The sequence below is a fragment of the Melospiza melodia genome, chromosome 15, assembly GCF_035770615.1.
Source record: "Melospiza melodia melodia isolate bMelMel2 chromosome 15, bMelMel2.pri, whole genome shotgun sequence".
NCBI lineage: Eukaryota > Metazoa > Chordata > Aves > Passeriformes > Passerellidae > Melospiza > Melospiza melodia.
The window spans coordinates 18,030,265-18,054,485 of NC_086208.1; the positions used below are offsets into that span (position 1 = coordinate 18,030,265).

General features: G+C 49.9%; 3 protein-coding genes across 3 annotated transcripts in view; all 3 read right to left on the reverse strand.

Moving 5' to 3' along the window:
• Window positions 1-698: 698 nt before the first annotated feature.
• SELENOS (selenoprotein S) lies at window positions 699-6,317 on the reverse strand. The gene is made up of 6 exons (XM_063169937.1): window positions 6,236-6,317; window positions 6,000-6,134; window positions 4,502-4,608; window positions 3,607-3,696; window positions 3,441-3,516; window positions 699-1,518 (listed from the first exon to the last, which is right to left on the reverse strand). Exons 1-6 carry the CDS (start codon window positions 6,315-6,317, stop codon window positions 1,439-1,441), a joined length of 570 nt encoding a protein of 189 aa, XP_063026007.1. The 3' UTR covers window positions 699-1,438.
• Window positions 6,318-6,663: 346 nt separating this feature from the next.
• SNRPA1 (small nuclear ribonucleoprotein polypeptide A') lies at window positions 6,664-13,211 on the reverse strand. Its single transcript, XM_063169938.1, has 9 exons — window positions 12,819-13,211; window positions 11,945-12,092; window positions 11,371-11,449; window positions 10,983-11,029; window positions 10,199-10,301; window positions 9,437-9,516; window positions 8,250-8,325; window positions 7,815-7,908; window positions 6,664-6,853 (listed from the first exon to the last, which is right to left on the reverse strand). Exons 1-9 carry the CDS (start codon window positions 12,898-12,900, stop codon window positions 6,795-6,797), a joined length of 768 nt encoding a protein of 255 aa, XP_063026008.1. The 5' UTR covers window positions 12,901-13,211; the 3' UTR covers window positions 6,664-6,794.
• Window positions 13,212-16,444: 3,233 nt separating this feature from the next.
• The window catches only part of PCSK6 (proprotein convertase subtilisin/kexin type 6), a 34,191-nt gene continuing 26,414 nt past the window's right edge, over window positions 16,445-24,221 (reverse strand). The window contains exons 15-21 of the mRNA XM_063169939.1: window positions 23,544-23,646; window positions 22,810-23,006; window positions 22,288-22,375; window positions 21,091-21,182; window positions 19,662-19,791; window positions 18,548-18,660; window positions 16,445-18,105 (exon numbers count right to left, since the gene is read on the reverse strand). Coding sequence (XP_063026009.1) covers window positions 18,008-18,105; window positions 18,548-18,660; window positions 19,662-19,791; window positions 21,091-21,182; window positions 22,288-22,375; window positions 22,810-23,006; window positions 23,544-23,646 — 821 coding nt within the window. The 3' untranslated portion in view covers window positions 16,445-18,007. The remainder of the gene's footprint in view (window positions 18,106-18,547; window positions 18,661-19,661; window positions 19,792-21,090; window positions 21,183-22,287; window positions 22,376-22,809; window positions 23,007-23,543; window positions 23,647-24,221) is intronic.

Here is a 24,221-nt window from a genome sequence, read left to right on the forward strand (position 1 = left end):
CTGAATGAATTTCCACAGGAACATCAACAGCCTCACTTCACCTTCCACACACATGACCAAACACTTTGTTGTGTCTAAAACAAAAGGTTCTTGGCCTTTCAATTTCATTACCAACTTTAAAACTCTCTAATAACACCCTCCTGCTGCATTTCTAATCAAGAGAAATATCAAAATGCACATAAACAGTGTACTCAAAGTTGATGCTCATATCTATTGGTAAGTACAAGTATCCTGAGTGGAAATACTCAGAAACAAGTGCTCAAACAGCCCTAAGCTCTAAGGAACCACTGCTCCCTACCCCAATGCCCACAGAGCAGCTCAGGAACAGCAACTGGACACAGGGACACTTGCCCCATGCCAACAGGAATTATTTCACTCCTCTCCAAAGACAACCTGGATTTTTTTTGTCTGTTGCATTTTATAGAGAAAATCGAGGGGATGGGATGCTTGGAAAGTTTGGTTATGATGACCAGTCGTTCTCTGTCCTCAGGGCTGGACACACACCAAAGGATGAACACCCCACACTCCTTGCACCCCTTCACTGCCCAGAGCCCTCCTCAGCACACACCAGCCTCAGCTTTGGTGCTGCACCAAGGTCACTTCACCTCCCACCTTGCTTTATACACATTTATTGCACCAGAATAAATGCCTTCTCTAAAAAAGATGCTGCAGAAAACCACGAGATTGTAAATACTAGATTTGTGACGTTTGCAATTATATTTAATAGTGTATTGTTTTTACAAAGCAGTTGAAATTAAAAAAAAAGAAAAAAGAAAAAAAAAAGGAGTAGCAAGAACCCCCCTGTCTGCTGTCTAGCATCAGTAATCCTCACTGGTTTGTTTACCATTTATAAGGAAAACATCATTCAAGCTGGCTTGTCACAGAGACTCTTCTGCAGTAACTGACCTTTGGTGCAAATCCGTGGCATTTGTCAGATCACCTGTGCTTCTTCTCAAAGTCCCTCTGCCTAAATTCAAGGTGTCTGCCAATGATAAAATCCCTCCCCTCTAAATGACTGTATTTAGCTGGAAGGTAAATCTGGTAACATGTCTGAGGATGGTAAATATCCTCATCTTACAGAGGTAACGTGAGCATAGACAACTAAATTTGCCAGAAACCCCAGATCTCACAATCCCAGGTGTTTCACCTTGGAGACTACAATCCCTCTCTACAGAAGAGTGAAAATTTACTGATCATGCTGAAATTGCTTCTCTCTTTGCCCTCTCCAAGAGGATCAGCCATTTTTCTGGTTTAGGATCAGCCAATGTGTTACAATTTGGAAACTGTGTACCTCAAACAAACAGAAACCTGTTTTAAGTTAGCAAGGGCACCAAAGGCAGCCCAGAGGAGTGGCTGTGCCAGGCCAGCTGCAGGCAGTGGGACAGGGGGTGGCATGGAGCCTGCTGTGCCAGGGAGGGGCACCAGGGATGCTTTAGCCTCATCCACCCGCGGACGGGCCCCGCCGGCCGGGCCTCCAGGAGCACGTCCCTCCTCCTTCTCCAGACAGGGGGTTGTAGCCTGCAACACACAGGAGAGAGAGAGACCCACTCTTAATGTTCACCCTCCACAGCCCTTCACCAGCACACAAAAACCAGCAAAAACTGATCTCATCATATCCACACCTTGCTCATACTTCACACTCGCAGCATTTTAGGGAAAATGAAAGCACAGAAAACACCCAGACTTGAGAAGACTTCTTTCTTTAAAAGCCATTGCCAAACACTTGTGGTTTAATTTGATCAATTTGGGTTAAATGCAATTGAAATTAATTACCATTTAATTTTTCTAAGTCTGCACTAAAGCTGCAGTGCTGCAAGAGCAGCTCTTAGAGTAAACTCTGCAGAGTGTGTCTGTTCTGCAAGAGCCCAACAGTCAGGGACTTAAAACAATCCTTCATTCCAGTCCTGCAAGGAATACTCTGAAGGTCAAAAGGTAAATCCGCTCATTAACACTGCAAAGTATTTTTTTAGAGCATTTGAAAGGCAAACATAGGCAGTAAGGCAAATACCCTTTAGCTGAACATCCTAATGCTGTAACCATGGGAAACTTCATGTCAGGAGAACACACTCAAAGTTACAAGTTGGCAAACATCTTCAATTTGTTCTGCACAAACCTAAGAACCCAAATCCTAGCAGCATTGCTAACCAGGGAGGCTCCAAAGCAACCTGCTCCACTGAAACTCCCAGCACCACCTTCAAATTTGAAATTTGTTTTTCTCATACCAAAGCCAAGTTTTGCTTTCTAGCTTAATTGAGCAGCTGAACAGCACAGATGGTTCTTTCACTTCATGCTGATCCACCTCAGGAGAAGATCTGAGACCTCTAATTCTGTCATGGGTTACTTAAGCAAGGACTTTGCTGAGGATTAAACCAGGACAGGTAGCAGCTGGAAGGGTGCCCACAGCCAGCTGCCCTGACCCTGCCTCTCAGCACAGCTGAGCCCTGCACTCCTCATCCCCCAGGGAGGGAAATGTCCCATGACAGAGACACCAAAGGTAGCTGACAGCATCAGACACCACACCCTCGTAAGATGAGCCAATCTACTTGATTCCTTCAAATGCCAGGAAAAACACTCAAAGCAGAAATCCCAGCACTGCACTGTTATGGAGGTTTAGTGTGTTTCATCAAGAATCCACAGATTTTGTACTTTTAATCAATTAATTAGCACTGCACCCTAAGGGGGCCTCCTTTTCAGCCTCATTGAGGCGGTCTGGATGATCAGACAAAATTGTCACTAAAATACACCCAAATCAGCACCTGCAGGTATGGCAAGGGCTCTTGGGCTGAGAGGAGAGGGAGCAGACTGCCTGCATGGCCACTGAGCCTGGCATGGGCAGTGTGAGGCCATGGAAAGCACTTCATCCACCAAGATGGAGCCAGCAGGTGACTGAGTCTAACATGAGACCTTCTGGTGCTTTGTGAGAGTTGGCAAGAGTTTATACATCCACAGGATTTATATATTCAACAGGTCAGCACTGTGGTGTATGAAAAATAAGGTCACATTTTACATAATGATTTCTTTCATCATCTGAATCTACATAATACAAAGTAAAATATCCTCTTTCTGCATTTAGTCAGTACTACAGGTGCTTTAAAGGCAGAGCAGATACTAAATTACTGAACTTACAGAATAATGGGGGAAGGATCCCAGAACTACTGTAAGAATCTGTAATTCTAAGTGACAAAAATCTCAGTAAATTATACCAAAGCATATTTACAAAAAAAACCCTGACACATTCTTTTCCCAAGGAAAAGAACACCCAAAACTTCCTGTCAGCTTTTGCACAAAGGACAGAGCAGACCAGCTGATCAGAGATAAAGAGCTTGTTTGTCAGGAATGTTTTGTTTTTTCCTTGAAAAAAAGTATGTACAGAGCCCATAGATACAGCTGGATAAATGCCCTGTTCCCAGCTCAGAGTGTCTGAAGGATTCCATACTCACCACCTCCTCTCAAGGGCTTTTTGTTTGGTTTCGATTTCGGGACTGCCGAGGCAGAGGCACCAGATTCTGCTTCTTGCTGTTCAGAAAAGCAGAAAGTTACTCAGTAGGAATTTCAGCTCCCTGAATCACTGGAGCACAAGTGTGGCCTGACTGCCATGGCTGTTACCTGATTCAGTTTCAGGTTTCCTTTGTAGCTCTTTCCCTCCTGCATGCTCTCCCACATCGCGATCTTCTGCCGTCGCCGCTCCTCCTCCAGCTACACAACAAACCCAGGACACAATTTAATCTTAGTTTTGACCTTAAAACTCAGATTTCAGAGCTAACAGAATCCCCAGAAACAGCTACAACAGTGTATTTATCTGAAGCAGTATCTCTGAGATTATGGAAGAATTTACTCTTTTTATGCAGCCACATCTCTCCTCCTCCTCAGGATGCACTGACTGAGCTTGCAGCTTCTTTTGGCCACCTGATGCTTTAAAAGATTTTGAAGGTAAAACCAAGTGGCAAGTTTAAACCCTGAGTCTATGAAAAGTACTAAGTAAAGAATATTGCAGTAATTTAATGCACCATGTGAGGTTCTACAGAAAAAAGGAGTTTTCTTCTTTTTTTTTAATGCCAACGTTACTTGAAGCATCAGCTACAAACTGAGGTCTGAGTGTCTGACTGCAAAAGCAAAACCAGGAGAGCTGGGATGATGATCAGAGTTATTACTGTGCTGATCACACCCATTTTCTGCACTGTCCCACTCAGCAATTTGCTATTCCTTGTGATCTCAAGCTGTAATTCAGACCCTTAAACTGCAGCAATGCTAAGCTACATTTCTAATATTTATATTTGCCTTTCAGAGCAGAAAACACACATGTGCCATGGGACAGTTAATTTAAATGCCAGCAAACCCCCTCCAGCCATTCACTGCTCACACAACAAAGCTCCTGCTGTGGAAAATGAACACCAGGCCCACAGTGACCCTGCCCACAATCACAATTTGCTGCTGTCTTTTACAGCAGCAAAGTGCTTGATGAGAAATTGATGAGAAAAAGGAAGAAATGCTCTCTGGTTACCTGTCTTTGCTTTTCTTTGTATTTTTCTGCTTGTGCATTCAATTCCTCTTGCATCCTGAGGCGAGCTGCTGCCAAAGCTTCCTGCCTTCTCACCACCACATCAGGCTCTAGGAAACCAGGAAAGAGTTTGCAAAGCTACTTTAAGTAAATCCTAGATGGTCTCCTCAAAGAATTGCAATAAGGAAAGGCTCACATCACTCCCTGCAGGTGTTTTGCAGAAAATCACAGCTCAAGTTCAGTTTCCAGCTAATCTTTTATACTAATTTATAATGCTGAATTAAACTTCATCATGTTTTACTGTTTTAAAGCAATTACTTCAACAGGATTTTAATAAGGACACAAGTGTACTTAACCATAAAATTTAAACCTCACACTTTAAGGACACTTCCTTCTATTTCTGAAGGATTTGTTAGATACAAATTAATTCAGAAATATCACTCAGGCTTTGCAGGGACCATTTTTACCCAGAGAACTTCATTTACGCAGAAGGATGAGGCAACCAGCCCACATTCACTCCTACTCCTTCTGGCAAGGGGTCCTGCTGGTGTCAGTGCAGCAGTGATTTAACAGCCTCCATCAGCAGAGAAATCACTTACAAACATGACACACATCTCAAGAGACACCTGCAGGTCTCAGAAAATCCACACTGAGTCACCACTGTTCTTCATGAGTGACCTGTGAAGGTCAAAAGGAAAATTACACCCCCCAAAATAGGCAAATGTTCTCTGTTTTCTCCCAGCAGCTGAAGCATCTCCACATTTTTTTGCCTCATTCTTTGCTATGATCCAGTGATGAATATGAAAAAGAAATGTCAGTACTTTCAATAATTTCATTTTACAGGCAGTTTGGGCAATCAAGCAGCCATTTAATTATCATCACAAAAGAACAGCAGGAGGATAAGAGCACACAAATAAGATTTTACTGAGGGGCCGACGTGCCCAGGGGATCAGTGCCAAGCACTCGTGGTTTGGCAGGTCCAGGAGCACAGGCTGTGCTTTTCAGCAGGATGTGACTGTGTGAGAGCTACAACCTGTGCCACCCTCCCAAGGATAACACAGACTGTCACACCCCAAACGTACACAGTGCGGCCAGAGCAGGAACTGGGAAAGGGTAACTGCAAGGGGTGATGAATATCAATGAAAAGTGAGTGTTTATAGAAGTATTTTCACCGGGATTTAGATTTGGGCGTTTTGGTTAAGTCTAAAAGTTATTTGGTAGCTGGCCACAGGTGCTGCTGTGCTCCATCCCCTCAGCTGCTGCCCGCCGAGGAGCAGATACCCATCCCCGAGCGATGTCCCACTCCTTTATTCCGAACACGTTACTTTGGGACGCAGCTTTTCCTTCGGAGCCTTTCCAAGCACTCCCTGGGCCCGGCCTGTCCCGGTGATCCCCGCACTCAGGATCTGGGCGCTCAGAGGCGCCCCGAGCGCCGCTCCCACCCAGCTCCTCCCCGGCTCCCTCGGGCCGTCACCGCCTCCCCACCCCGCCCCGCACTCACCCTCGGCCGCCTCCGCCGCTCCGGGCCGGCCGCCGGGCCGCGCCGCCAGCCCGCGGGACACCTTCTGCACGAGCAGGTACACGGCGACGGCGGCCAGCAGCAGGTACCAGCCATAGCCGGACAGCACCGAGCCCACTGCCGGGGGACAGGCCGGGGCTGAGCACGGGGCCCGCCTCGGGGCTCCGCGCCCCGGCTCCGCCGCGCCCCGCGCTCCCCCCCGGCCCGCGGCCCCTCACCCGTGTGCTGCAGCGCCTCCAGCCCGCCCCGGCCCAGCGCCGGCCCGGGCCCGGCTGCGGCGCCGCCGTCCCCGAGATCCATCGCCCGCCGCCGCCGCCTCACGTCCGGGCCCGCCCCGCTCCGCCAATCACCGCCCCGTCCGCCGCCGCCTCACGTCCGGGCCCGCCCGGATCCGCCAATCACCGCCCGGTCCGCTGCCGCCTCACATCCGGGCCCGCCCCGCTCCACCAATCACCGCCCTGTCCGCCGGCGCCCGGAAGCGCCGCCAGGACGCGCCGCGCCGCCACTGGCGGAGTGCCCAGCGCGACGTTCAGCTGCGCCAGCCAATGAGAGAAGGGGGCAGGCGCAAAGCAGCCAATCAGGGCGCGCCGAAACGCCTCCCGCCCCGCCCCGTCCCGCCCGGGAAGCGGACGCGGCACCCCCGGGAGAAAAAGGGACCGTTCGTTTATTGAACAGCGAAATGCGCGAGCACGGGGGCGGCGGGCGCCGCCGGGGACACCGGCACGGCCCGGCACGGGAAAGGGCTCCTGGGGGGGCCGGGGCGCGGCACGGCGCCGGCTACGATCCGTTTGGCACTGTGTCCTCCTCCATTTCTTCTTCGCCGTCCTCCGATGGGCCTGAAAGGACACGTCAGAGTTTTAGAGCAGCTGCTGAAGGCGTTGCTGTTCCTTTTCCCACCCCTCTGCAGAAGAGTAGTAACGGGAACGTTTAAAAACTCTACAGAAAGGAAAATCAGGTAGCCCCGATGTGCAGGAAAGAGGTGCTATGGCCAGCCTGCAGCTGAGCTCCATCTCTGCAGAGCTCCCAGACTCACTGCTGAGGCACTGATGCTCAGCAGAGGTCCAGAGAGACTCTGTAATTCATCTCATTTTGTTAAATTGATGCCTCAGGTTTTAGCTTTTATCTTTTTCACATTCTGTGCTGCGTTAGTGTGCAGTTCTGAGCTTCATTTTAGGGGATGGTGAGGTCTGTGCTCAGGGGAAACAAAACAATTCCTGCTCCAAGCTGGGCACCAAGCACAAATTATCCAAATCTCAGCCCAGGAGCACAAACACCGTGGGCTGGAGAGAGAAAAACAAGCAGGGTGGGACTGCCTGGGCTCAAGCTGGAATGGGACAATGAACTGCAAGGTGCAAATGGAGCAGAGCTGATCCCAGGGACAGAGCCTGTGCCCGGCCGTGCATTTTGGGGCCATTTTGGTTCATCTTGGGTGCAGCCCTGGCTGGGCTCTGGTGCTGCCCAAGGTGGATCCATTGAGGCCTCTTAATCAATCCCTGCTTTATTGTTTAGCTCTGTCCAGCCTCTGTTCTAGGTCAGCCTTCACAAAGCACAAAATAGCTGGGATGAATTTTGAAGTCATCCAGTGCAGCAAAGCCCCTTGTTGGGCACCTGGCTCTGCAGGGAGTGCAGGGACAGCCCAGAGCCGCCCCAGGGCCAGGCTGTCACAGGCAGGATGTGCTGCACAGGTGACAGACTCACTCTGTGCCCACCCAGCTGCCCACACAGACCACATGCAATGAGGAGTGAGGAGGGCAGGCTGTGTTTGAGGAGCAGGAGCAGAAGCAGACAGACAGTGACCTGGTTTGCGCTCCCGGCCCGGGATCTGGCCCGCCTGCAGCAGCCCCTTCAGCCGCTCCACCTCCGCCAGGGTCGAGGCGTTGGCGATGGCAGTCTGCAAAGAGAGCCCAGTCAGTGCCCACGGCCTGGCACTCCCACAGCAGCACACAGCACGGGCTGCCACCAGCTAAGGGACACTCAACACACAGGAAACTGCCACTGAATTCTGCTTCTACAAAATTCTACAAGTGGCAAAGCATTACTGCCCCCCTCTAAGAACTCTAAGCTCAGGTTGACATTTCATTGAAGCTTTCAAAATACAGATAGGTCAGAAGAAAACTTACATGAAAAGAATTTAAACCAGAGCCAGGACACGCTGATCTATTTGTCTGAACAGCACAAAGGAAACTTTTGTTCAATTTGGATCCATGACAGCTTTTCTCATGACATATTTACCTTAATTGCCTCCACATCCCCTGGGGAAGGCCCAGTTTTCTTTTTGTCTGTTGGCAGGCCAGCCCCTGGATTGAAGCTTCAAAAGGAAAAAAAAAAAAGACCTGTTACACTTTTTGAAGAGTAGCTGCTTCTCTTAAATTGAAATGCTTCCAAACTAGGTTTGAAAGCATTTCATTCCATCAAGTGTAGTATCTTATCTTTGTTAACAAACTGATACAGTGAAGAATTGCCTCCTTCAGAAACACCAGCATCTTGTCCTCACTGTCCCATTCCCCCCCCTTTCATCTGCTCAGAGGCAGAACTTAACTTTATTCATCAGGCAGTTGGCAAAAGCTCTTCAATTTGGATGTTGTTGAACACTCAGCTGCTCTGCTGCCATGACAAAAGCAGGGTGGATAAATAAAGAGTAACAGAAAATGGGGTTTCTGTTCCCATGTGTCAGATGTGGTATTACAGCAGCCTAAAGTAAAGCCTACATTAAACTGGAATTCATCTCAACAGCCAAAAGAAAAAGGTTATCTGCTGCTGCTTTAAGGAGATCACCTGACCTGAATCCCTTTCCACTCACAAACCTGAGCTCAAATCTGTTATAGGTTTAAATGCTGAATAAGGTCAAGACATTTTTCTGTTTAACCATGAATTTGGAAACATTGTGATCTGAATTCTTATTACCAAATATGTTGATCAAAACATATGATGTACCACTGAACAATTAAACTAAATAAACATATATTGTAACAGCTTCATTAAAGATTTTCATTTGTATTTCATCTCCTAACTACAGCAGATTTTGCCATTTATTCCCAAAATAAATATATAATTATTTATTTTGGGAAATAAAAGAATTTGGCAAAACAAAACCAATCATTTAGGAGAAAAATCCCACCAACCACAAATCAAATAATGACCACCTCTCTGCAGTTAAATAACAAAAACAAAATTAGGCTTTCCTGTTTGTTGCCCTCAGTGAATCCACCCTGACCAAGTTAACTCTTTCAGAAACACTTCTGAGATGTGTTCACCACCATCCAAAACTCGGGGTGCTTGGACAAGGCACTTGTGGCTCCCCAGGCTTTTGAGGCATCCTGGCAGCAGCTGCTATTTCAGTTTTCTGCCTGACACTGCACACAAAGGAAGTGGTGTTTCTGAAGGAGGCTGCCAGTGGAAATTTGTTTGTTTTATCTTACGTTTTTGCTCTCCTGGCAATATCCTTTGCAAGCTGTGCACCCCGTTTGCCCTTGAACATTTTCTCTGCCTCCTGTCGCTCCTACAGCGATACCACACACACACACAGAGTTAATTTGAGAACATCACAGTTTGCAAAGCTTCTGTCTTGGCCAAGAAAGACACTTTGGCTCATCCTCATCAGTGACATTGGTACATGGAGACCAGATGTAAGAACAAGCAGATAAACATTGCCCAAATATTCAGAGAATTATCAACTTTGTGTTCTTAGAATTAAGAGTTCTTTCCCACACTCATCCCCCACCCAGTGGTGTTTCTTTCTCTGGAGCTGAGTCCCACCAACACCAGAGGGACAGGAAAGAGTAACATTCAACAAAGGCACTGGAACTTAATTAGACATAATTGAACAGATTATATCCTTAACAGAACGAAACCATGAAAGAAAACAATGAGAGTGTTGTAGAGCCACTTACAGTGTCAATAAAATTTACAACTGTGGCAACAAGGTCACTGTTAGTGGTGAATTTTCAAGAATGAAAAAAAAACTAAAAAACCAAAACTACTAACACAAAACAAAAACAAAACACCCCAAACCAAACAAACAAAAACCAAACAAAACCCAAACTAACCAACTTAACAAATAAAAAACCTAACCCCCCACCAAAAAAAAAAAAAAAAAACAAAAAAAAACCAAAAAAAAAGCCCAATTAAAAAAAAAAAATTAAAAAATCCCAAACACCTAAACCAAAAGCAAGCAGACTTACTTTGAGCTTCACTTTTTGAAAATCCAGCACTCTGACCTGGGGAACTTTATGAATTAGATATAATCTGTAATGTTTCTTATTTGTTACAGGATTCCTTAGAACGCTGTGAAGGAAATAAAGGTTACAAAATATTTTAAAATGCATTTGCATTGAAATATGTTAATATACTTGAAATGCATTCATGAACTTCCTGCTGTAACAGGGAACAAATAACACCATGAAATAAGCCTAGTGACAGTGCTTTGATATTATGGAAACTATAATAAAAACTTGCACTTTAGCAATTCAGTAGATTTAACTGAAGGATGACATAAAGAACAACTTCAAAATAATCATAATACTCCCCCAAAAAAGTAACTGAAACATCACTTTTCTCTCTGATCAACTGAAAATCACAGGACAAACTGTGTTTCTTTCTGTCCCTCACACCAAATGTAACATTACTGAAAAGTCCTTGTATACATGTATTTTAAACTATTTTTTATCAACAGATTAAACCTTTTGGGTTTAGGTTTTTGAAGGATAAGCTCACTTCAGCACTTGTGTAGTGGTTTATAGAGCTGTTAGATCTCATTATCCCAACAGTGATATAAAACCTCAGACATTACTTACCAGATGCTCATGAAGAGTAGAGCAAACACTGTTTATCAATTCAATTTTTAGACATAAAGGATCTGTCACAGCTCATAAAAAGCAGAGCATTCCAGACCAAAGCAAAGGGCCACGCCAGCAGGAGAGCTCAAACACCAGAGAAAGAGCAGCTTTTCTTTTTGGGGTTACATACCTCAGGTAAGTCAAGGATTTAATAGTTGATAATGGATCCAGTTCACCCTGGGTAGAGGGAGCACAGCAAGAAATTTTAAACCTCTTTAGCAAAAAAATCAAATATTTGAAAACAAAGTTCCTGAACTCATATCTATTTTAGAGATTAATTAAATTACTGCAATTATTTTAATAGGAAAACCACTAAGCTTTGTGACTGCTGTTGCAAATCATGTTCATTAAAGGATGTACACAATTAACTACTGCCAAAACTGTAGGATATTACTCTAAAGGGAAAGAACCAACTATTACCAAAAGGATATGGCAGTACTCTCAGGAAAATGGTTAATTACAGGGATGAAAACCACAAATTTTCAGCTTGCTTAGCTTTATCCTGCATGACAGCTTACCAGTTCTGCAATGTTGTTGTTGGTGAGAATGAGCTCTGTGAGGCTGGGCAGAGCCTGCTCCAGGTTCTCCCCAATCCGACTGAGGAACAACAAAAACAAAGGGTTCATTTAGGGCAGGAATTAGCAATGCTGGAAATACACAGAGAAACAAAGTAACACAGAGGATCTCCCTGTGAACAACCCAGTGTGACACTGGCACAGGTTTGGGTGAGCATCCAAAAGACTTTTCTAATAAAGCTGGCAATAAATCACTGCAAATATTCGGTGCAATATGATACTTAAATCTTATAATCTATTATAATCTATTCCCTTGCAGGTATTCATTTCTTCATGTCTTTATGGAGCTGATTACTGAAATCCAAAGATGTGGCCAGACCCCAAACTCTGCATCTCACTGTCCTGGCTGAGACACAAACACTGAATCAGGCAGGAAACTGAGAGAGCCCACAGAGTACCCAGTGCTGATTTCACTGCCTGAAACAAACACTCCTGCCCCTGCCCAGCACTGAAAGGCACACACCCCTCTCTCCCCAGAGCCCTTTCCTCTGCCCACGAGGCCAAGCAGAGCCCTCACCAAATCCTGTTGTTGTTCATCAGGAGCGTTTTCAGCCTCCGCAGCAGCGGGAACCCGTCCAGCTTGCGGATCTCGTTGTCAGAGAAATCGATGGCATCAAACTGGTCCAGAGTGGCCCCCAGGTTCTCAATGACTGGGATTTTATAGCCTGGGGAGAGAGTGCAGGGCAGGGGTTAGATGTGCCCACAGAGCAGAGCAGAACAGAGCGTGTGGGAGCTCTGTTCTGGGCTGGGGATGCTGATAAGGCTAAGACAAAACACCCCGGGATCCACTCTGCTCCACACAGCTCCCAGACCAAACTCTCCCCCTCAAACCCAACAGCTCTCACGGCTTTTGGAATCCTCCTTCCTCCCCCTCAGCAAAACATCAGCTCCCTGCCGGGACGTGTCCTCCAAACCAAACCAACCTTTCTAGCACATCCCCCGTGCTGAGGCACATGAACCCCCACACCACAGCACATTCCTCCCAGTTTCCCCTTCTTGATGGTTGGCACCAGATGATCTTTAGGTTCCTTCCATCCTAAACGGTTCTACCACTCTGTGATTCACGCCTCACATCCCCCGCAGGTTCCGAAGCCACTGGAGTCTCTTTAATCGCCCTTCATCCCCAGCCCCCGGTCACTGCAGCCCCTCCAACAACCTCCCGGTCCTGCTTGGGCACCTCCGGCCACTGCAGGCGCCGGGCCCCATTGGAAGATCCATCCCGGACCCTCCAAACCCATCACAGCCTCTCCTCCGGGACCCCACACAGTCCCACCGCCCGGCCCCATCACTGACCACCCACCCACACACACACACATCCCCACAGCCCTCAGCCCCCGCCCTCGCCCGCCCCTTCCCGGCACAGCCCCTCTCGCCCCGCGGGGCCCGCGCACCGCGCAGGTCGAGCTCCCGGTCTCGGACGGCGTTGGTGTACTGTGCCGCCTGCTCGATCAGCTCCGCCGTGAGCTTCACCATCGCGACACACGGCGACAACCGGCGACACACCGGGACACACGGACACAGCGGGACACACACACGGCCTCACACCGGACGCACACACACCGCCTCACACCGGACGCACACACACCGCCTCACACCGGACACACACACACGGCCTCACACCGGACACACACACCGGGACACACACACGGCCTCACACCGGACGCACACACACCGCCTCACACCGGACACACACACACGGCCTCACACCGGACACACACACCGGGACGCACACACGGCCTCACACCGGACGCACACACCGCCTCACACCGCGCCAGGCCGCGCCGCGCCGCCGCAGGACACCGCGCCGAGCGCCGAGCCCGCGCAGGCCGCGCAGCCGAGCGCCGAGACAGCGAGCGGCAGAGACCGCCCCTCCCCGCCCCGTCCCTGCGTTCCCCCCTCAGGGGCTGATACAGCCCCAACACCCCATCCCTGCATTCCCCTTCTCCTCAGGGAGTGATACAGTCCCAACACCCCATCCCTGCATTCCCCTTCTCCTCAGGGACTGATACAGTCCCAACACCCCATCCCTGCATTTTCCTTCTCCCCAGTGCCAATACAACCCCGAGCACCCCATCCCTGCGTTCCCCTTCACCTCAGGGCCAGCTCCCAGCCCCGGCCTGAGCCATGGCTCACAAGCCCAGGAGAGAATTGGCCTTGCTGTCAGCACAGGTGCCCCCAGAGGTTCCCTCCCACCTTGTGGTGCTTCCAGGCACAGATTTATCTGCAGAAATGCGGGCAGAGCAGGAACACGCTTCACGCCATGGCTGGTGCTCCCCTGCAGACAGAACCGTGCTCGAGCACTTGCTGGTGGGCTGGGCACGTTCAGCTCTCGGTGCTTTCCATCCATCCATCCATCCATCCATCCATCCATCCATCCATCCATCCATCCATCCATCCATCCATCCATCCATCCATCCATCCATCCCAGCAGCAGCTCAGCCTTTGCTCCTGGACATTGTGTTGCCCATAAGCGCCTTCCCCCTGCAGCTTTTGGGGCAGTTTCTCTGTCATTTCCATGTGCATTCCTGGGCTGAGGTGCTGTGATGGGCTGGGAATACCCCACAGGCTGCAGCACCACACCCCCCCTTTATCTGTGAGACAAAACGTGCTTGCAAATGTCACAACGTCCCCCTAACCAGCTTTGGGAATTTGGGGAGCAGCAAGGAAGGGCTGGGAGGAGCGCTGGGGGAGCTGAGGTGGCTCTGGCCACTGTGTCTGGCCAGGAGCTCCTCGCTCTGGGGCCGGGGCACTGCCTTGCCCCACTGGGAGGGCTCAGCTGCAGGTGACTGGACTGAAAGTGACACCCCCAAACCCCTAAAATGTGCTGAATGTCACCATTGCTTCTTGGGAAATCCTTCCCAGCTTTCAAGGCCCACAGAGCAGGATGAGGAAGGATGATTTCTGTCTGCGCTGCTATCGAGGGAAGGATGATTTTTGTGAGCCATGACATTTCTGTGAACCCAGAGGGTGTGATAGCAGGCTAAACAGTGCTGCCACGCTTGGCACTGCTCAGGGATGGCTCATGCTTCTCTTTTGGGAGCTTCTCAGGGCACCAACCCGGGCACGACACCCACCTGTCCCCAGGACTGCGGCATCAGAGCTGGCCCTGCCAGGGATCAGCTGGGCTCAGGCAGCTCCTGTGCTCCCTGCTGGGAAAACTCCCTCACCAAAGCCATATGGGAGAGCACAGTCAGGTTTTTATAACAGCTGTATTTGTTTTATAACATAGGAGGGAGCAAGAACAAGAGGGAGGTGTCACAAGGAAAAACCCAAGAATTAGCAGTGCTGTCGTACGTGACTCAGGCATCATGCAGCCTTAAAGACAACAGAACCTTTAGTCATTTCAGGCAGTTCCTACAAGGAGACTCTTCCCAGCCTCCTGGAAAGCAGGTCCTGCCTCTGACAAGGCCAAATAAAGCATGGACCTGTCTCCCTTAGCACAATGCATCTGTTTGCCTCAGCTCTGCAGCCACAATGGGATTGTAATTGCGAGCAGATGGATTCTGGGTCTCAGACGCTGCACACAAGCTCTCCACAGTCCTTTCTTTGCAATGGAAACTCAAAGCAATGATTTTTAAGATCTGTGCTCCCCACCTGCCAACTGCACAATGGCAGATGGCCGTGGCTGCAGCCCCATGGCCAAACTGCAAACGAGGAGTCAGGCTGTGCTAAGATTTTCCAGAAAACAGCTATTATACATTTGGCTTTGGTGCCAAGAGACAACAGAGAAATGAGCTTTAATAAATTGCCTAAATATGCATTTATCTGGAAGACACAGCCACTTTGATCCTCTGAGCATACCAGTCAGACTTTAATAGCTCCAAGCAAGTATTGCAACAGCTTGGAGAAATAATCTGAATTTTATTACTTTACAAGAATGATTTCTGAGAGAAACGCTGGAAGCTGATGTTGTTGCATGAATTCAATGTGCAGAATTTGTTTTTCTTTCCCTGGCAGGCTGGAAGGCAGCAGAAAGCAGGATAGAACTGGGACTGCTGGGGACTGGTCATCTTAAATTGCATTGCCTTCCCCAGTGTGTATTTTAAGTTATGTCAAGATGTAAGAGTAAGCATTTTCCTTTCTTTGTAGCATTTCAGTACATCTAAATATACCAGGGAGCAGTATTTAGAGGCAGGCTGCTGTGAGCCAGAGAACTGGAAGGCTGGCACAGTACCCCTGATCCACAGCTCCTGTTTTCTCACTAACACAGCAGGAGAAATGAAGTTTGGTATTTTCCAAGCAAAGGGGCAGAAGCCAGGAGTGTGTCACCCCAGTTCTGACCTCTGGTTTGGCCTGAGACTGAAAGGGAAATCCTGCAGCAAAAGAAATTGCTGTATGTGATTAATTCACATTTATCATCTGATAAATGTGAAAACCAACAGAATGCAGGAGCCCAGAGCTGCACATCTCTGAGAAAGCATCCTCCCTTGTGGGAGGGCTCCATTCTTTTCTTTTTTCCCCACTTAAAAAACTCAGTTCCAGATATCCAGGCACTACCCTGGGCACTTGGCCCATGGTTGTTGCAAAACCAACACAACAAAGGATTCCACAGCTGCCTCCATGCCCAGCCACACCAGCAGCTCCTCTCCTTCCCAGACAGCCAACAGGGAACAGTGCTGGGAACTGCACTGGGGAACTGCTCAGGATGTTCCTTGTATGAGTGGGAAAGGAGAACAAGCCCTTCTGCCAGCTCATCCAGGATCCCCCACTCTGGAGAATTCACCCACCCGTGCCCCAGCACAGCCCCAAACCCCAGTGAGATGGCCCTGGGTGCACCAGCCCAGCCTGGCGCAGGGCAGGTATTCGGGATTTGAGTTTCTCCTGGAGGTAAAGACCTTTACAAGAACAATAGTGAGGTTTTTGCAGATACAGCTCATCTGTTCCTGAGCATTTGTCCCACAGGTGCTCTGAGCTGAGCAGGAGTCCAGCCAGGGGAGCTGCTTTGTCCAGCAAAGTAAGGACATGCAGTGCCTCCAGCCAGGGCTGCATGAATTTGGAAAAAGCACAGATTCATTCGTCAGGAGAGATCAATAGTTTATTAACTTAAAGATCAGTTCACCAAAGCTCCATCTTTCCTTGGATTTGGTCCAGGCAGGTGAGGGCTGGAGACAGTGTGGCTTTCCCCTCCTCACCTGGCTGAGGTGAGCTCTTGTGGGCAAGCCCAGGCAGGGCAGGTGTCGTTGCAGCCGAAACCAAGCAGGGATTATCCCAGCTCCCTGTGGAACTGGTGACAATTCATACTGGGAAGTTCACTGGAGAAAGGTTTAACTCATTAAAACTATTAACAATGAAAATCAGAACATGCAGCGTAGGAAAGAGTGTTTACATGTGTCTGGTGCAAAGAGTGGCTTTGCAGGGTCAAAGAGGAGAAAAGGAGAAGGAATAAGACACAAAAAGATACCCCACTCCCATATAAAAAATAGTCCACAGAGAAAAAAAACAAGGATTGTATAAGTTATTTTTTAAAAATCTGTAAAACAACATAGCCAAGGATATTTTAAACACAATTATATAAACACCAAAACTTACTATTAAGAGAGAGCATGAAAAGGTTTGTTTTGGGGAAGGGTTTTGTAGAATTAAGTTTCCTGGCTGGATCCCTGGAATGTATCATTTGGGAAATAGATGCCCAAGAAAAATCACTGCCATGAACAGGAGGATTTTGTCTGAGAGAGAGGGGTGTACCCAGCGAAACAGGGGGAGGATCGTGACGCAAAATGCCAAGAAAGATTAATTGGGACAACATCTCGTTTAGAGGAAGGATTTACCTTGTTCCAGAACTGACTTGATCAGCAATGTACAAGCAGTTCCAGGAGGGAAATACATTTTGTGGTAAGGCTGGTCCGTGTGGACAAACCCCCCAAAACCCTACGACTCCTTGTAGGCACACACACGGGTTTTGCCTGGCTGCAGTCACCTGCAGGGCAGAGCCCTGCTGGGCTGGCACACCTGCAGAGCCACAAGGGGCAGCTCTGGCTTTGGTCCTCAAATCTCCAGTTATTGCCACGGCCAGAGGGAAGCGGTGAGCGACGGAATCCGAACAGGAGAGCCGGAGTGGGCCGTGGCCCCGCTCCAGAGCCACCTGGTTCATCGTTTACCTATGTACAGAGCACGGCGCTGGCACTGCAGGGTTACATCAGCTGCACCTGGCACGAGAGGGCACCAGAAACGAGCCAGGAGCGGCTCTGTCCTCGCAGGTGTGTGTCCTCTGCCTCCCTCTGGCGAGGGCTCCGCCGGCCGCTCGGGGCGGGCGGATCAGTAGGGTTCCTGCGAAGAACCAAGTGTGTGTACATGGATCATGCATTGGTCCCTGCTCACCAGGAGTGTTTGAGAGTGTTAATATCACCACTTGTCTGCTGCTTCCAGGCCTTGATCACTCAGGGTACGCTCCAATCTCTGCTTAACATATTGCTATAGAAACGCGCCGACAGTGATATTAAAGCTATCAAACTTACGAGCGAATGCTTGACAGCACCATGTAAACTCTCCCAAAGCTGAAAAAATAAACTTTTGTCCTAAACATTTGGCAAAACTGGGCTGGCAGTCAGTGGAAGTCCTGGATGGATGCAGCCGCTGAACTTTACCCGGCCATAAGACACGTCTGACAGCAGAACTGCACAAACAGCTTCTTTTCACAGAGCTTGTTTGATTTCACCATCTCACAGAAAGTCTTGTCAGCTGGGAGGCCGGGGTGAGGAACAAGAGAAAATGAGAGCAGATTAACATTTTAAATAAACAAACACTGCATGTAACGGGCACAGCAACTGTGCCAGTGTTGGGGGAGCCAGAATTGAAAAGAAGTCGCTTTTTAAGGGCATCTTTCACATGGTTTTAATGAAGGAATAAAGGAGCTTTGCAGTGAGTGGGAGAATTAGCCCCAAGACTAAACTATAACGAAATACAAGTGCTTGGATGTGTTTGAGCAACAGGCAGATATCCAGAAGCAATGCCAGGTGAGCCACCTGCCCCCCACAGCCAGAGCCCAGCCCATTGCAGCCATGCCCCAGCAAGCCCAGGAGCTCCAGCACTTTTAGCTGTAAATGGTGAAGGGAATCCCCCAAAACCTCCCCTTTTTTTGCTACCAGGAGAGCGCTACAGTGTCAGCAGCTCTGCCACTTACCATTGGTACAGGTTTCATTTGTCACACAGGAGCCACCGAGGAGGCTGTAACCTTCCTTACACCTGAGGCAGTTTCCACTGGAGCCCTCACAGGCTGAGCAGTGGTCATCACACCTGGGGACAGAGACCTTGCTGTGGCCTGAGCCAGCACCAACACCCTGGTCAGGCCACCCTGAGTGGGCTGTCAACCAAAAGGCATCTGCTGGCACTGTGACAGCCAGACCAAACCAGAGGATGTAGAGAATGGCAAATTTGAAGGCTGAAATGTTATTGAAGCCCTGAGTTTGGTGAGGCCAGCTCAATGCCCAGTGACAGCTAATGACACCCCAAAAGCTCTTGCCTTCTGGGAAGATTCAGTGGGACATGCACCTCATGTCCCTGCCATCCCAGCTAGAAAAAGAGCTGCAAAGGGAACTTGTGCTGCTCCCATCCATTTGCTGAGAGTAAAGAGCTCAGCACTGTGCTTCCTGCCTGGGGACAGTGGCTTGTGGAGACTGTGTCTGAAATCTCTGGGAAGGGATGCTGGTCCCTTGTTCCTCCCGAATGAAGAAACAGTGCAGGTGAGTGAAACCCCAGCAGGCAGGGATAGCGTTGTGTGTTCCCAAGTCATCTTTAATCCTTGCCTTTCATGTTTGCTTTCATGAGGCTGAATGCACTCCCACTCCCCACTTAAAGCTCAGAGCTCCGGAGAGAGTGGGAGCAAATTGTTGCCTGCCGGCATCTCCGTGTCTCCCGCACACAGCCCCGTGCCGGGCAGGGAGTGGGGAACACTCCTCCAGCCTGGCCACGGGGCCAACGGAGCAGCTTTAATTGAAAGCTGGAATATTTATCTAAACATTGCAGTTCCTCCCACACCTCCTCCAGAGAGCCTGGGGCTGAGGTTGAGCCCCTTCCACCGTAGCCCCAAGACACCTTGGCTGGCTCTGGCAGGGAGCGTGCAGCTCCACCGCTCTGAAATCCACAGGGCAGGGGCGTGTGGGGTCCAGCCCCACAGCTGCCCTGGCTCCCTCAGCCCTGTTTGAATTTCCATCAAGCTGTGAGCTGTTTCCAGCATGATCCTGTCGAGGCTGGCAGTGCTCCCCACCAGCCCTGGCTTTGCTCTGCTGGTTCTGTACCTCTTGCAGACTTTGTTGGGCAGCCCGTGGCTGTCGGCGGGGTAGAAACCCTCACGGCAGGCAGGGACACAGCGCCAGTGGGGTGCAGGGCCCTCGGGGGTGCAGGGGGTGCAGTCCTCCTCACCTGGCCCTGTGGGGACAGGGAAAAGGGAAAACCTGGGTGGGTTTGGAGACAGTGCAAACAGCCCCACATGTGATGGGGACACCAGCTTGGCTTTGTCTTGCTCACGAACGAGATGCTTGTCGTGCCACGGGGTCCCGCGCATGTGCTTGGCTCCCACCCCAAAAAACTCAGTTTCCACCCCAAAAAACGCATCCAGGACCCAGTGTCTGTCTCTCTGCAGAGCCAAAAGCTGCCTACCAGGGCTTGGTGACAAAGAGCACATCAAAATCCCCTCTGGGCCATCCCAAGCATGCACCGATTTGGATTTCCCCAGGGTGGAAAAGAAGATGCTGAACTGGGCCAAGGAGGAGCTGGAGGGGGAAAGTGCTCCAGAGAGGAGCTGGGAAAGCAGAAGGCCCCACTCTGATGCTGTGTGTTGTGGCTGGACAGCAAAGCTCAGTGATGGAGGTGGTATCATTAAAGGGCTTCCACGCACCAAGCTTGAGAAATGGTTATGCAGGAAAAGGAGGAAAGAAAAGGCTGGAAAAATAATTGTGGTGGAGTACCTTCACACTGACTGGAATAAGAATTAGAAGGGAAATAATTTTCTTCAGGGATTAAGAGCCCATTCCCTTCTAGCCTTGCCAACAAGATCAATAAATATTTTGGATTTAGACTAAGGCAATTGCCCATGTATGATAGAAGAGGTTCATGCCACTGAACATGGATTGTCTAGAGATCATATTATCATCAGATCTATGATGATTTCGAGGGCAGACGCAAACATTAACAATGGAAAATAATTGGACTTGCAGGAAGCAAGAAAGGCAGGATTTAAAGGGAATGCTGAGCAATTTGAGGCAGCTGGGGGAGGCCAGGAGCAGCCAGCCCAGCACCGTGGGGCAGCTGGGATAACATGGGATAACACAGGATAACACACCTCAGCTGCCTGACATTTTTATCTGCTGCAAAGCCACCTTCCATCATTCCGAGAGGGTTTTACAGCCTCCCCCACAACCTTATTAAACTGAAGCACCTGGCTTCGGGGAGATCGAGAAATAAAAAATGGCTCTAATAAAAATGTAAAAACTCCCCTAAAAACCTTCCCAGCATGAACATATACCTCACAGGACATGCTGGAGACTTGGGACTGCTTTCCCTCAAGCACATTCTGCCTTGGCTCGGGGTGGTACAGTGGGGATTGGCACCTGATGCAGTGGGGTTTGGGGCTTTGCACGGGATGCTGTGGGGCCAAGGAGGGATGCTGTGGGGCCAAGGAGGGATGCTGTGGGGCCAAGGAGGGATGCTGTGGGGCCTAGGGCCTACCTGTGCTGGCAGGGCAGGTCTCACACCGCCAGGGCTCCCGGCTGAGGTACATGGCAGGCTGGCACTCTGGCACACAGCTCTCCCCTGCCAGGCTGCCAGGAAAGCAGAGAACATTTGCACCCAAAACTACAGGATATGGGGACTCAGCACAGCCCATTCCCACCCCTCATCCCCCAGTGTCCTATGGCATCCTCAGCCTGTAGCACTGGAGGTGTTGGAAACCCAGCCAGCGTTTTAGGAGAAATTAAAATCCTGCCCGGACCAAAGGGACAGCTGCTGGTTCCTTAATTAAGTATCCAGGAGGAAATAAAATTATTTTTTTCCCATGGGCAGCCAGCCAGGCTCTCCTGAAGACCTTTTGCACCAGTGAGGCTCCCTGGAATAAAAGGAAATTGGTTCAGCGCCGTGGCTGGGCCGGGGCTGCTTCGCCGTGGCAGGGATGATTTGAAGTCCCAGTTTAAAAGGATATTGGACAATAAAAAACAAGCACCGTGTGGATTATGTCTGACAAGTGCCTCCACTTGTGCTTTTCTGAGGGAGTAGATAATCTTTTGGCAGCAGGAATTTCTTTGTCTGAGTGAGCCCCACTGCTACTCCATAGCTCTGGCTCACTTGCAGTGCCTGAACACTGCAGACTGCCACGGGATTGTACTTCCATGAGCAACTGGGGATGGAAAACAGCCTCTCCCTGGTGGTGACACTGGGCTCTGTGTCCCACAGATGCCATTGGGCCAGCAGCAGTGGCACCCAGTGCCCCTCTCAGGGTCAGGGCTGCCCTGCCTGCCGTGCTGGAAAATCACTGTCCTGTACTAGCCCCACTCAACAGGTACACCAAATAAAATTTTCAGCATGGATGGATCTGAGGGAAGGGTTTCTGCATTTGCAGGGAGCATTCTCAGCCTGCCTGAAGCAGCTCAGGCTGGTACCAGCTCTACACCAGCTCTTACCCACCACCCGGGAAAGAGCTGGAGAAAATGAAATTAAATTTAAATCACGGTTTTCAGCTAAGAAAGAGACGCTAATCACCCCCTTTAAATTCCCAGACCTCCAGCACACTGCACCACAGCTGCAGCACCATGGAAGCAGGATCTCTGGTCTTGAACTTAATTCACTCTCTAATTTCCCATCGGTTTTCCCAAATTTAAAGCACAGGTATGAGTGCTGCAGGTATGAACTCCTCCCGTGCTGGTGTTTTACCTGAATCCCTCTTTGCATGCAGTACATTTGTCTGCTTCGCCGACACATTTTTTACAGCTTTGATGACATTTCAGACAGCGTTTCTGACCTTTCAAAAAACAAAGCAAAGCAGAGAGAATAAAATCTGGACGGTGATTTGCACGCAGCAGCCGGAGCTGCAAAGCCCCAGTGCACCCCAGCAGCAGCTCCCCAGGGTGGAAAGGCACATCCCTCCCCAGCAGATCCCTGCTATTGCAGGTGACCTTATCTGTCACCACTTGCTAAAAAGAAATATGCTTTGCAAGCAGCCAGGATCATTAATTACAGTCTTCTAATTAAGAGTTTCAAGTTGAGCACCTCTGCTTTGCATCACTCTCTGAACACCCAGAGGTTTCCCTCCTCCCTCCACCGTGCAAAGTGTGTCAAGAGGGAAATTCAAAGCCAATACTCAAGAATCAAGGTGTGTTCTCCACCCAGAGCGCTTAAAATAGAAGCAACCCCAGCAATCTTCATGCTGCAACTTGCAATGATAAACATCCTTACGTTCCTCGGCGTAGAACCCGGGAGGACAGAGCAGCACGCAGGTGCCCATCTCGGGGTGGTGGTAGAGGTTCCTCTTGCAGGCCGTGCACTGGCTGGGTCCCCTCCCGACGCAGCGCTCGCAGCCCTTGTGGCACCGCCGGCACCTCCGGGCGCCGTTGTCACCGAAGAACCCAGCGGGGCACGAGCTCACACACATCCTGGGGAGGGCACAGGGCTTTGGTGCCAGCACCGGCCACCTCCCGCCTCAGGCACAGCCCCTGTCCCCTCACCCGCAGTGTCTGGGGTGTTGCCCAGCCTGGGCAGCAATTGGAGCTCGTTTACTTCTTGTTGTTGTGATTTACAGTGTCTTGGAAGTCACAGCCCTAATACAGAGATGTGGAATCTCTTGTCCCAGCTGTAGGTAAAGTTTCACTGTGCTGTCCCAGTGGAAGCCCCAGTTCCTGACAGCTCAGTTGGCTGTCCCTTGGGTGTGGGTGATCCCAGTCAGTGAAGCCAAAGCTTCTTCCCCAACATTATTATGTGGTCAAGATCCTCCAGGACTCTCCAGCTCCATGTCCTCTACCCCACTGTACCCTAATTCAGGACAGGGATCCTCACACTTCCTCCACCCATTTAATTTCTCATACACTTCTTTCTCTGTGCAAACATCCATCACCCACACTAAGCTGTGAGACCTGAGGCAAGGTGCTGCTGTCACCTTGGGGACCCCGTGGGGACACCCCATCATCACTCACCTGCCAGTTTTCACACTGCCCAGGCTGTAGTGGATGCAGTTCAAGCACTGGTCAGCGTTGGGGCCATCGCAGCCCTGGTCACCACACTCAGGGTGGCATGGACCTGAGGAGGCAGAGACCAGCTCTCAGTATGGAAGAAGCTGAGCACCCTCCAGGCACCACTGCCAGGATGCAGTGAGTACACCCTCCCTGGACTGAAGGACACCTGAACCCTTCCCCTGTGTTATTTTATATTCTATATATACTATATTTTAAATTTAATGCTATGGAGCTGCATGGCTTTGGGTGCTTGTCTTTCCTGCAGCTCATCCTTCACAGAAAGAATCCCACCCAGCCATCCTCTGGCTGAGCAGTGATGCAGGAGCAGCTTTGAAAGAGGGACCTGCTCCTCAGGGAGCAGCAGAGACACCCGCCCCTGCCTGTGCTGGAGGAGGGAAGGTGGGCAGAGGAGCTTTTTTTACCCCTCAGACAGCTGCACCACCAATTTGTGGCTGGGACGGGGCATTTTCCTACCTTCTAATTTCACCATGCTGCTGCCCCGCGCTGGCCACAGGCCCTGCTCCTCCCAGCCCTCCTCAGCCCCAGGCAGGATCAGGCCTCGTGGCTCCCCCAGTTTTTACCAGGGTTTCCATTTTCCAGGGCACTCTGGGGGGAACAAGGTGGCAGCTCAGGCAGGGC